Source organism: Microtus oregoni, unplaced genomic scaffold (genome assembly GCF_018167655.1).
Source record: "Microtus oregoni isolate MIOR12 unplaced genomic scaffold, Mior012 000003F_ref0000135, whole genome shotgun sequence".
In the NCBI taxonomy this organism is placed as follows: Eukaryota; Metazoa; Chordata; class Mammalia; order Rodentia; family Cricetidae; genus Microtus; species Microtus oregoni.
Genome location: NW_024543062.1, coordinates 40,627,083 through 40,640,491, shown reverse-complemented (window position 1 = coordinate 40,640,491; position 13,409 = coordinate 40,627,083). Strand labels below are relative to the sequence as shown.

Genomic DNA, 13,409 nt, shown 5'->3' with positions numbered 1-13,409 from the left:
TTCAGTGTCTTCTCCACTTTGCTCTTTGAGTAGTAGTCTCTGTATGGAAATAGCTTTGGCTATCAGTTCGGATGCTGAGAATAAAGAATCCCTGTACCTATATTTCCATCTCTGGTGTTCCCATTCGGTATGTGGCTTGAGGTCATTGTCCTTGATTCTGTCCTTTATGATTGCCCATCTACTTTTCTTTACATCCGTCTCTTCCTCTAGGGAGCCAGTGCAGTAGTATGTCTGGGTTTGTTTCCCATGTTCTTTCCAGTATGCTATCTGTACTACAGCCTCTTTCTTTGGAAGTAAGTGCCTAAGTGGATATTTTTTCTTCTCTTGAAGTGAATTAGGTAAAATCAATACACTTGCTCCCTCCCTTCTAGCCTTCATGACCTAAATTGTGTTTTAAATTGTGTTTTGAAATATATCATAAAGGCTCAGACTTCTAGAATTGTAGCTAAAAATAACTAGTGTATCTTGCCAGTTAAACAAGGCAGATGCTAAAATTGAAGATGGCAGGGGGAGCTCTAATACAGGGAGAACTGAGTCCTGTCTCATCACTTCATACTATATGGGTTCAGCAGTTTATTTATAGTATTGTGGTTAAGTAGCTCATGTTTGTGTCCTTCCTCCTTAAGATTGAACATACTCAGAAAGCTTATAGCAGATGAAGTGGACTTTGTGCCGCATGTCACCCAGCTTGACCTGCGAGACAATAAACTTGCTGATCTCGATGCTATGGTTTTCAACAACATAGAAGTTCTGCACTGCGAAAAAAATCAGCTGGTGACACTGAACATTTGTGGCTATTTCCTAAAAGCGCTCTATGCTTCTTCTAACGGTAAGTGCAGACCACATCCAGGCTGCGCTGTTTGCCCAGTACCATCATCTCGGCCTTACTGACTTTCTTCTTTCCTCATTTACTAAAATAAGGATCAAATCCTTCCAAGATAAAAGTCATAAAAGAAGAATGTTGCCTTGGTATTTACAGGAACCAGAAGGGAAGATTTTATTGTTCCTAGCTTGCTTTTTGCGTTATGATAAATTGCTCCCACTGGTCATTTGTTTCTTCTGCTTAAAGTAAGGGCGAGGTAAACTGTTTCATTGACTTCCTGACTAAATGCTAGAGGGTGGGAAGTCCACTGTAGGCTCCAATCAAGACCTGCAATCTCATGTTCCATTACTAGGGGACTCCTCGAAGATAAACCTGAACCATGTGCCCACAGGAATATCATGACAGCAAGGTTCTTAGTTATTTAATAAAACCCCTTATTTGGGGGTTGTTTTTTAAATTATGGGATGTAGGTGTGGAATCAGATAGTGAGACTTTTAAGAGAGATCCTTAGGAAGAGGAGGTTTGTGCTAGTAGTGGTGCTTTCAGATTAATAGCGAGAACAGTAGGCAAGATACACTTACAACAGAGGAGCGAGAGAATCCACACCACCACTTGTCCAGGCTACTAAGATGTACTTCATGTGAGCTAAGGGAACCTGCAAGCGGGCCATAAATGTGTTCCATGGCTCATTTCTCTAAGGTGGGTACCTGAAATGTTACATTGGAAAGAAAAGAGCTGGTACCAAAAATTAATCTATAAGCCTCTCACTGGGACCAGAAAAAGCAGCTATATAATTCTTATGAATTAAGAGAGCAGGCCTTTCAGAAACTGCTCCTGCAGAAAGTGGTGTCATATTTCCTAAGTTCAGAAAACCTTTTGATCTGACCAGCAGAGCTCTTTTGTGATGCTCTAGAGTATGGTGTTTCAGTTGTGAGGGAGTCAACAAGGAAGACCTTTCGGTTTTATGGATGACATGAGTATTAAAAATATGGTGTTCATTTGAATGACCTTTTAGGTGCAGTTTGGCACACAGAACCACGAGAAAGCACATAAACAAATGGGAACAGAGAATGAATGACTCACGGTTGCATGGGAGGATGGCTTTAGTTTCCTGCAGTTAAAGTAATACAAGAAGATGCATTGTACTTCCTAAACTAAATACACAGAGGAGGCCAAAAGTACAGTGCTTTCTACAGACAAAGGCACATGGGTAGTAATGTGTTTGTGCTTCTTCCCTTTGTAGAACTCGTTCAACTCGATGTTTACCCAGTTCCAAATTATCTGTCTTACATGGATGTCTCAAGGTAAGAAGACAGCACCTTACAGAACTGTTGGCCTATTGGGGAGTTCTTTAGCTGATTCTGTCCAAGCCTATGCTAAGATGTTTTATAAATTTTTGAAGGACAGTAATACTGACTAAAATGTTTTAAAATAATAAAAAATTAAACTTAATTTAAAGTTTCATTTAAAAAAAAGGACCTTTGGATGCCATCTGTGTTTTTCTTATACCTGAGTTCAAACTCTGGGTCTCCTACAAGCTAAGCAAGCTCCTACCAATGAGGTACCATCCCTAGCTCTGAAATCAATTTAGATCCTAGGTTTGTATATAAAGACTGGAGACTTCAGGGTAACTTGAAGGTCCACTAGCCCTTTATATATCAGTTGTATCTTGTGTCCCCGCCCCCCCCCCCCCCAGGAACTATGAGGCTACGGTTTATAACACTGCTGTGTCTCTAAGTTCCCTTTTGTCACTTTGTACACACATGTACTTGCCAAAAGCTCTGAGAGCTGCTGGGCTCTTAGCTTGCTTTAGGTAGACAGGCTTTCATGCGGCTTTGCTTGTGCAGTGAGTCTTACTTATTCTAGTGCTGAAAAATACAAAAATAGATCTCCCTCCCCCACCCGGTGACACAAAGGCATGACTTTGTCTACGTTATAAATTTACACAAGTGAAACTTCAGTAATTTTAACCTACTAAAATTGAAACTCATTTTAAGGAAATACCAAAATATGAGAACACATAGGAGTCTGGCTCTCTGAAGATACCTACTGTTAGCCATTTGAGGTGTGAATTGTGGTGTGCTTGTGAATCACCATATCGTTGCAATCCCCATGGCAGTGTGAGTTATAAGGTATAGAATTTTACCTTTCATCATGAAAGCACACAAATTTAGCTATTTTAATAATAAATACCTTTTCAGTTTTTAGCTATTGGGAGAATTATTCCAATTGCAACTTTACTATGAACTTAGAAATAAAGTTCTTTGAATTGTTTCATGAATTTCCTATTAAGTTGCTATAGTTTTATTTCATTAACTTAAGCTCAGACATTACTTGATTTAGTTCTTAGATTTTTTTTCCTACCACTTCTTATCAAAGCTCAGGATTTAATATACATATCGGGAGTTTGTATACATATGTACATATATATACTGTGTACAGATTTACTTCAGAGAGTTGGCTATAGAAACTGTTTTCCTATTACTCATAGAATGTGTTTGGCACATAGTCCTCTTAGGAATCCCTAGGCCAAGACCCTGGATTTGTAACTTCAATATTGCTTATCTTCCTCTGTGACTCTGGCACATGCCAGCCTCATGTGTTTGTGTGCCCATCTGATGTGCATGTTCACCTCATGTGCCCTGCCTCCCAGGGTGTTGAGCAAGGTTTTTCGTGGACCTTAAGAGTTCTTCAGTGCAGAATTCTACACTACCATTTATAGTTTTAATTTCCTTATGCTGTGATTGCTGAAGGACTTCTATTTTTCTTTCTATTTTTCTGTGTTGTTCATCTGTTCAAGAGTTAACCATTATAAAATAAGTTTTTGAGTATAACAGTGTGTGCCCATATAAATAGTAAGAAAACAATGTCTTCTATTTCCATATTTAATCAAAACTTTCATAATTCTTTTTTACTTCATGGATCAGCCCACCATGTTATTAAAACGTCCCAAGCATCATATTTGCTCAGCCTTGTGCACCTGTTCATCATGCATTCATCTTGACAAACGTGTGTGGCCTTTGATTCCCTCACTTGGGAGTGGGAGGGGAGAAATAGCTATATGCTTTTATGTGTGCCTCATTACTGTACATATTTTTATTTAAAGGTAAAAGAAAGAAATTCAAATATAGTATATTTTTCTAGTGGTCAGATCATTTAATAATGTCATAATTGGTTCAGTTCACTTGTTTCTGGTAACTGTAATTACTGTTAAATGCCCAAGTAAACATTTTCAAATAATTCTAAGTCTTCACTGTAGTGCACCATTTCATTTCCCGTTCTTCCCAGTAGCTGTATTTTTATGATGCCAGGAAGAATTGGAAATTCTTTTAATACAAATGGTAAAAATGTGAACTTGAAAGTAATACTTGGTTAGTTTATAATTGACTTACCTGGATCACTTTTCCCTCTTTCTAAATTCGCAGTGGTCTCTGAAGGGGTGTTAATATCTAGAGGTAGTGATCTTTTAAATGTTAGAGATGACGTTTCTGTGTTAGTTTATTTCTTCTCTTTTATAATGATTCGTCTTGATTTTAAAATACAGTGATTTTCATATATCCTTTTGATCTTGCTCATTGAAATTTGGCATTTTTTTTTAAGTTTTGTTTCTGTGTAGTTCTTTTGAGCTTAAAGTACATTTGAGGGGCTGGAGTGATGGCCCAGCAGCATAAAGAGTGTGTCCTGCTCTTGCTGAGAACTGGAGTTCACTTCCAGCACCCAAATCAGTGGCTCACAACTACCCGTAGCTCCAGCTCCAAGGGATCCTATGCTTCCTTTTGGCCTCCTTGGGCACCTACATGAATGTACACATACAGGCATATATAAATTTAAAAAAATAAATTACATATTTGAGGCCAGATTTAATTTTTAAAGTAATAATTTTTATGTTCTTATCTTCAGAAACTGCCTAGAAAATGTGCCTGAGTGGGTATGTGAAAGCAGAAAGTTAGAAGTTTTGGATATTGGCCATAATCAAATATGTGAACTTCCTGCTCGGTAAGTATTTCAGATCAAATAGATAATTAGTATTAATATGCTGACTTAGTGTTTATCTTGTTAGCTTGTTGTTATGAACTCCAAGACCGTCTGTTTTCAAATACATGCATTGTTTTGGTTCCTGTATTGTGGGGTGAGAGTAGAGTGAGCTTTAACTTTCGTGCTGACATTCATATCCATACCAAGTGGTAGTGGTTCCTGGAAAATTACAAATAAACTGAAGGGAATGCTCAGAGACTGAGAAACCAGTATAAATGGTTTACCTAGGGACCTTACTCGACTCTGTTGATAATATGTCTACCTTATCCTGGATAACTTTTGTTTGCCCTGGGATACAGTTTTGGTGGTGGTGGGATACGAGGCAGATGGATATGGTTAGATCACTAAACCTTGAAACCATAAACTAGGTTGTACTTTTTATTGCAAATTTGAAATAGGAAATCTACAGACTTCTCCTTTAATTCCTACCTTTTTCATAATTGTAGTTTTTACAGTGTTGGGGTGTGTGCACAGTGCACACGTGGAGGTAGAGTACTGCCTTGGGGAAGACAGGATCTGTCCTATGCACGGATGCGCACGTCAGCCTAGCTGGCCTCACGTTTCTGGAGATCTTTGTTGCACTCATAGCAGCACAAGGATTCCATACAGGAGTGCCACTGCTTCCTGCTTTTACAGGTCCTGAGGATCTAAATGCAGTTTGTCAGGCCTCACATACAGCAAGAGCTCTGCCCACTAACTTGTCTCCCCTTCATAATTTGTTCCTTAATAACAAAATTTTTAAAGTAACCTTGTGATGATTTCAAGTATCCATAGGTACAGATAAGTCTTTTCTAGTTAAGTAATTGTGACTAGTCAGGTAGTCAATAAACCACAGAAGTCTTTCCTGGCTCATCATAGGAACTTTCTTTGATGAACATGGTGTGTACCTCAGTGCTCCTAAAGTCTGCATGTGATGCCTGGCATTTGAAGTGTGGCTCTTCTGAACAAGACACTGATTATTAATCTTAATTTAAGTAATAATTTAAACTTAATTGATGGCCAGTTGCTACCAGAATTTAAGTTCAGTTATTTCAACATTTTTAGCCAGTTATAGGACAGAGGAAAGTAGTTTCTATCCATGTATAAACAAAGCTACCAATACAAATAAGAGAAAAGTAACATTTAGCTTAATCTTTCTTTTGATCTTCACATCAGACTTCTTTCAGTTGACTTTTAAAAGTGTGACTAGGGCCTGGGGGGATGGGTCAGTCAGTAAAGTGTCTGTCACACACATGTAAGGACCTGAGTTTGGATCCTTAGTTCCTGCCTAAGAAAAGCCAAGCCTGGTCACATATATCTGTAACCCTAGCACTAGAAACAGACACAAGTGGGTCCCTGCAGTGCAATGGCCAACTTGTCTAGCCCGTTGTTGAGCCATGGGTTCAGTGGGAGGCCCTGCCTCAAGAGAGAGAAAGAGACAGAGGAGAGAGAATGATTGAGGAAGATAAACAGTGCTGACTTGTTTGAGTCACACACACACACACACACACACACACACACACACACACACACTGAGCACCTGAGATATAACTAGTTCTAGAGAAGGTCTGTAAATATAGTTAGTGCAAAATATTTATAATAACAATGCTTAAACAATTTTAGACATAGTAAATCTAGTAATAAGAATTGTTTCATTTTTCTTTTTAATGTGGCACCCAGAGTTTCCAATTGTATATGTAGCTCTTATTATGTTAGAATATTGCTCTCATAAAATAAATCGAAGTTATATTTCAGTCCCTGTAGAGATGAATTTCTCTTTGTTCTTCAGCCATCATAATATCCATAAATATGGTTCATTTAAAAAATGTTTTCTGTCCCCAGAGTATTAGTTAATTGAGCATTTAATTAACCTAACCCTCATGCAGCAGTCCTCACTAGAGAGAGAGAAAGAGAGAGAGAGAGAGAAAGTGAAACAGACAGACAGACAGACAGACACAGACTTTGCCCAGTCCTTTTAGCAGAGGAACATGAAAAGGAAAGTGGCCATATGTCTGTAGGTAAATTGTTGGAGATTTTGTCTGTCTGTCTTACTGTTCTTCTGTCTTGTCGGGGACTAAATGTGCTTACACTCCAGTGCACCTCCGCACACTAATAAATACAAGATAGCTGGAGGTTTTACCGCTTTTTCAAAGCCAGTATTTTATTGGCTCTGTACTAGTACAGGCTTTTGTGGATCTAAAAAAAATGTTTATTCAAAGTAAATGCCAAGTGTCATTTTGTCATACAATCCAGTGTTTATCTACATTTTTTTAAATGTGAAACAAAAACAGTATCTCTTACTTTCTCCCTCAGTGTCGAACTGTAGATTTTGCAGAAATCTAGTTGATGTTCTGATATTCAACCAACAGTGATTTATTAGAATTGATTTGATATTGAAACTTTGTTTCTATAAGGAGGGTATGTGATGAGTTCAATGAAACAAGTTATTTATAATGAAAATACATGAAAAGAAAAGCAATATTTTAGTGCTTAGATAGTATCCAGAAGGATTAAACAGAATCTAGTTATCATTTAATATTAATACTGCAGTTAATTAAACCTACCTATTCTATTCAGAGAATGTCTACTTTGGTATAGGGTTAAACTATGGATCCCTAAAATATATGGCATTACTGAGAGAAAGGGGGAAATTAAATTATGAAGTAAAATGTATTTATGTACAATGTATGAAGTAAAATTTTCTTAGGTGTGTTTATGAAAGATTGATGCTATCGAAGACTTTGCTGAGTCCTAATCTCTGTGCAGACGGCTCAGCTGTGTTTGTTCAGACTCGGGACAGGACATTAGCCTGTGGGTCTGAAGAAGCACACAGCCTTGTAAAGCTCGCCTTGTGGATCAAGACGAGACCACACTCTTCAGTGACTCCTTCCATGACACAAATATAGAAAGCGCTGAAATACAAATAGCTCCAAGTTTATATTAAAATAAACCTGCTATAGCTAGGGATCTAACTCAGCATTCTGGAGCACTGCAGCTCTTGCATAAGACTGAGTTCAATTCTCAGCACCCACATGGTGGCTCACAGTTTCAGGGAAGTGAATGTCCTTTCCCACCTCTGCAGACACCAGGTACCCATGTGGTGTGCGTACATACGTGCAGGGAAAACACTCGTATACATTGACTAAAATAAATAAATCTAATACATCAAAATGAACCTGTTAGCCTATACTGAATTAATATATAATTTGTGAAATAATGATTATTTAAATCTTACGTTTTTAAATCCTCATCCCAAATTAGCCCAATATAAATAGTTGCCTTCTGTTTTTGTTCCCTTTCTTACAGCTTATTTTGTAATAGTAGTCTCCGGAAATTACTGGCAGGACACAACCAGTTGACAAGGCTTCCTGAAAGGCTAGAGAGAACATCTGTGGAGGTCTTGGATGTGCAGCATAACCAGCTCATTGAGCTCCCACCTAACCTCCTCATGAAGGCTGACAGGTAAAGATTTGAACGTCGCTGGGGGTTTTGGTAGCTATTTATTGTCTCTCCTAGGTGTATGAGTAATTGGTTAGCTAGCCACCTTTCTACCATTTCGTGTGGAACCCTTCAGATCATTACTAATTTCACTGCTCTTTGTAGAGAAAGGTATTTTGCACTGTGCTAAACATGTGTCATGGGGATGAGGTGTGAACTCTTGTACTTCTCCTTGAGCAGGAGTTGTGCAGGCAAGTTTAGGCTTCCCTTACTTATCTGATTCTCTTCATTTCCTGTTGCTGTGGTAAAACACCCTGACAAAAACAATTTGGGAGAGAAAGTTTGCTCACAGTTCCAGGTTATAATCCCTTTACTGTAGGGAAGTTAAGCAGGAGCTTCAAACGGCTGTCTCACCAAATGCACAGTTAAGTGCTGAGAACAGCGGATTAGCTGTGGTCAGCTAGTGCTCAGCTCATTTCCTTTACTCTTATACAGTCCAGGAATCTGACCAGGGAAGGGTGCTGCCCACAGTGAGTGCTTGTTCCCAATAATCAAAAGTTTAATTTTAGATTTTTTAGGTATTAGAAGTCAAACCCAGGGCCTGAGATATGTTGGGCTGTAGACAAACATTCTACCACTGAGCTACTTACCCTCATATTTGTACAGTTTTCCTAAATAACTGGTATCTAAGCATTTGAAAAGTTGGTTTGATGAGCGATTGTGGCAGTTTGAATGTAACTGGGCCCCATCTGCGATATTTAGGAGGTGTGGCTTTGTTGAAGTAGGTATGGCCTTTTTGGAAGAAGTATGTCACTGTGGAGGCGGGTGTTAAGGTCTCATATATGCTCAAGCCATATGCAGTGTCAGGGACCAGCCTCAACAAAAATACCGCTTGCCAGGGTAGCAGTGTTGGGATTTAGAAATATAGTAAAGAATACGAAGACACATTTAATAATAATAAAATAATAACATATAGAATAATATAGAGAGGGAGTTCTCTGAACTGAAATTGCCCGTGTTTAATTTCCAATTGTTTAAAAACCCCTGACCCCAAAAGGTAGGAGTAAGACAAAAACTGCGTTAACATGATACAAGGAAATGAACAGACCAGTTGAAAGTCGCAAGCTGCATCCATAGTTAAACATTCTGTTACTAAACAAAACCAGTCATGTTCACACCCTAGATCAAAACATTCTATAGGCAAACCAATCCGTGGGTGTAATCCAAAGTTATCTCCTTAAGTGAACTGGACTTAGTTAGATCCTTAGACTTTTCTTTGAGATAGAAAAGTATCTGCTTCTCTATTCCTGAAATACAAGTCTGAAATACACCTGTTGACAATAACCTTGAGAGAGCAGAAATCACTACTCTAAATCTAGGTGGGACCTTTGTTTGAGGTAGAAACACAATTCCCTTGTAGGAATAGAGGTAAGTTCCAACTCTCTGACCTTTGTCAATGTGGAAACAGGCTCAGATTTGGGGGCCTCCGCCGTCTGGTGTCTCACTTCACTTCCATTTGGCTGCTGATCAATATGTAGAACTCTCAGCTCCTTCTCCAGCACCATGTCTGCCTGCATGCTGCCATGTCCTGCCACGATGATAATGGACTAAATCTCTGAAACTGTGAGCCACCCCATTAAATGTGTTTCTTAATAAAAGTTGCTGTGGTCATGATGTCTCTTCACATCAATAAAAACCCCAAGACAGGGATTAATTTAAATGTTAAAGGAAAGTTTGTTTTCTTTTTGAAATTCAGTGGACATTTAGTTGGAGGTTGAGAGAAAATTCAGAGTAGGCAAGTTATAAATCCTGGCAACTGCCAGGAGGAAGGAGATGGAGAAGAGGCGAGAAAGGGAGGCCTTTTGAGTTCTGGTCCGCAGGGCAGATCTGCAAGCAGCTGTCAGAAGTGGTGACCATCAGAGAAAACACTAGAGTTTTGGGGGCTTTTCACGAAGCAGCCTGTCACCAGTGTCTTGCACATTCAGTTGTAATCTGTCTTTGTTGGTTCAGCCACTGTGCTGGATGCTGTAGGCATTGAAAATTGTTGGATGTAGCTGTTTCTACCAAGTTTCTTAAACCCTAATACATAGTTTGAAAAACTCTACTCAGTGAACATAATAGAAGTTAGATTTAAGAGAACAGAAAAGGTAGAAATAGGGACAGCCTGGCTCACTGGTATGAGGAAGAACACTTGGTTGCTGTATGACAGGATGAATTTACTGTTTGTGTCTAGCAGGTGGCCCCCAGGCATTATTCCTCTGTCAGTTTACTCCATAATTCAAATCTTAACAATAACTTTTTACAAATATTCTTTGTGATAGTAAATTATTGTTTACAGTTCTGGGTTGGATCATATAATTGAGAAATAGCACATGTTTGTCTGCTCTCCCTGTTAGCAGGGAGTCATTTGGTAAACAAGAAAAGGAAATCTACTTTCAATCCGGTGACTTTTGGTGAAGTCTTCATTTCTCTCTGGAAGCTTGCGGCCAGCTTATTTGTATTCTTATGACTTGATCACCATTTTATGAATTTACTTTTTGTATTCACCTTTGAGTTTTATTTGAGTTGTTTTTAAAAAATGACAGTTCATACTCTATACTTGAATTGAAATGTCACACTATAAATGTAAATGCATGTAGACTTATGATAGTTAAAAATAATATGTATTTTAAGAAAGCTCATAGCTCAAAGTTGTAGATGGATATGAAATTTGAGGGCCATATATTGTTAAGATATTGACTGTGATACTGCATCCTGAGAGAGGGCAGGATTTGGTTCTGCTGAGTAAACTGGTAAATAATCTACTCCTCATCTTGCTGAACATCTTTTTGCTCTATGATGAGAATTCTCATGAAGGAAACACCAAAGGAGTTTCAGATACTTTGCTGTGACCACCAGATGGTCAGAGGAAGGCTAGGTAATTCCCCGTGGGTCACCAGTGGATGAGTCACAGCCAGAGGTACTGTCATCCTTCTGTTCTTTCTTAGAATCTTGGCAGTCACTGACCCCCTGTCCACCTAGGCTCATCACGCACATTTGATGGCCAGATAACCTCTCCCGATGGAATCAGTCCAACTAGCAAAGCTGGAACTAATGCTTTTAAAAGACAGTTGTATAGACCCCCAGTAGTGGTGGGACTCACTGTTTCTATACCTGTTTGGAGCAGACCGAGGATACTCAGAGGCAGGAGATGGGGGTGGGGCCGTCCATGTGCCAGTGAGGTTTCTGGTATTTCTCATTTGTACTCATTAACTATCCCCAGCATATTAGTCACACCATAAACCATAAGCTTGAGTGACTCAGACAGAATTTGTGTAAATATCAAAGGAACTAAAAGAACAGAAAATCAAAAGAAGGTGATCAATTGACCATGACAACTGGTGCTCTTTGGCAAAGGCAGTTATTTCTGGCATTTTGGAGAGCTGAGTTGCCCACACTTTTTTATTTAAGTGAGCTATCTTTGAAGCTCTGATGTTTGGAGGGATGTGGTATATTAAAAATGTTTCTAAAAGCATGCTTTGAGAATCATCTAGAGAACTTGCAGATTCCTGACTTTCATAGCAGTTCCACTGACTGAGATGTTAGAAGGAAAGCCAGATCAGCATGTTTAATGAGGTCAGCCTTGGGATTCTAGTCTGCAAGGTCCACTAGACAGTGAAAGCTCAAGGTGACCATGGGTGTTCCTGCTCTTGGGATATATATGCCTCATCTCTGGTGTTTCTCTGGTACTTGCATGTGGCGGCTCTTCTGGGGTTATTAGCACCAACATTGGCTGTCAGTTTGTCAAAAGCAGAGAATCAGCCAGTGGGAATTGGAACACTATGCAGAAAAGTTCTAGGTTTCCCTGGATCATACAGAAGGAAAGGGTGAACATCAGAGGATGGCCATCTATGTGATCATATTGACAGGGATCATATTCTGGTGACTAATTCCTTATGGGTCTAACAGGAATGATCCAGAAGGCTTTAACCAAATGTTCTAAATGTCTTTGTATAAGAGTAGCAATAAATACTGTCCAGGAAGAGCCTCAAGAGTGCTGTCCTGAAATCGGTGACCTCTGTTACCCACACTCCAGTGCTGTCTAAAGATGGAATCAGGAATCATTTGCTCTTGTACTGGTGCTTATGGGGCTCATCTGTTCTTAAGAAATCACAAGAATGTGTTAGGATGGGAGGTATGCACTACTGTGATTTCACACTAGCCAGGACTCTGGTAGTTAGATTTTGAGTCTACCCATGTACCACTTACCTGTAACTGAGGGTTGAAGATGAATGCTGCCCTCAGAGAGTTCCTAGGGTAGGTGGGAAGCCTTGCTTCAGTTACAGATCCTCTAATCTTATCTCAGAAAGAGGTGACACTCAAAGAGAGAAGTAAGCCTCAGGTTTCAGCCGGCAGCCTCAGATTCCATTCCACCCATCTTACCCTCAGGCAGCACATCAAGCCAACAAAGAGATATTTGGCAGAACAGAGACGACTGGCAATGCGATCTATCTGAAGGGTCAGGCACTTGGTTTGGTTTTGTGTCAACTTGACTCAAGCTGTAGAATCATCAGAGAAAGGCACCTCATCTGAGGAAAGGCCTTCTTGAGATCCACCTGTAAGGCATTTTCTCATTTAGTCATTTGTGGGGGAGGTGCCAACCCTCAGCAGCTGGTCCTGGATTCTATAAAAAGGTAAGCTGAGCAAGCCAGGGAAGCAAGCCAATAAGCACCCCCCCCCATGTCCTCTTCAGCATGTTCCTGCCTTCAGGATCCTGCCCTGTTTGAGTTCCTGTCCTGACTTCCTTCAGTGATGAATAGCAATGCTGGAGTGTAACCCTTTCCTCCCCAACTCGCTTTTTGGTCCTGGTGTTTTATCACAGCAATAGAAAGGGGTATTGCTGTGGCCGACCTGTCCATGTTTTAGGGAGAATTGTGGAAGGATTTTGGAACTTAGGGCTAGGAAAGCCATTCTGTGGGGACTTGGAAGATAAGAATATTGAGAGAAGTGCAGAAGATGGGGGCCTGGTTTGTAAAGTTTCAGAGGGAATATTAAAGACTATCAGGGCCATTTATTATTTTGAATTAAGATCCTGTGGTTCTTGTGTTAGCTGAGGCTGAAGAATTAACTGATTAACAAGATATCAGAACTACCA

At 39.6% G+C, this 13,409-nt stretch overlaps 1 protein-coding gene across 1 annotated transcript in view; it reads left to right on the top strand.

The window, feature by feature from the left end:
* The window catches only part of Phlpp1 (PH domain and leucine rich repeat protein phosphatase 1), a 222,752-nt gene that overhangs the window by 159,823 nt on the left and 49,520 nt on the right, over positions 1–13,409 (top strand). The window contains exons 7-10 of the mRNA XM_041648172.1: positions 627–829; positions 2,067–2,127; positions 4,724–4,819; positions 8,144–8,299. Of these exons, the coding sequence (XP_041504106.1) occupies positions 627–829; positions 2,067–2,127; positions 4,724–4,819; positions 8,144–8,299 (516 nt within the window). The remainder of the gene's footprint in view (positions 1–626; positions 830–2,066; positions 2,128–4,723; positions 4,820–8,143; positions 8,300–13,409) is intronic.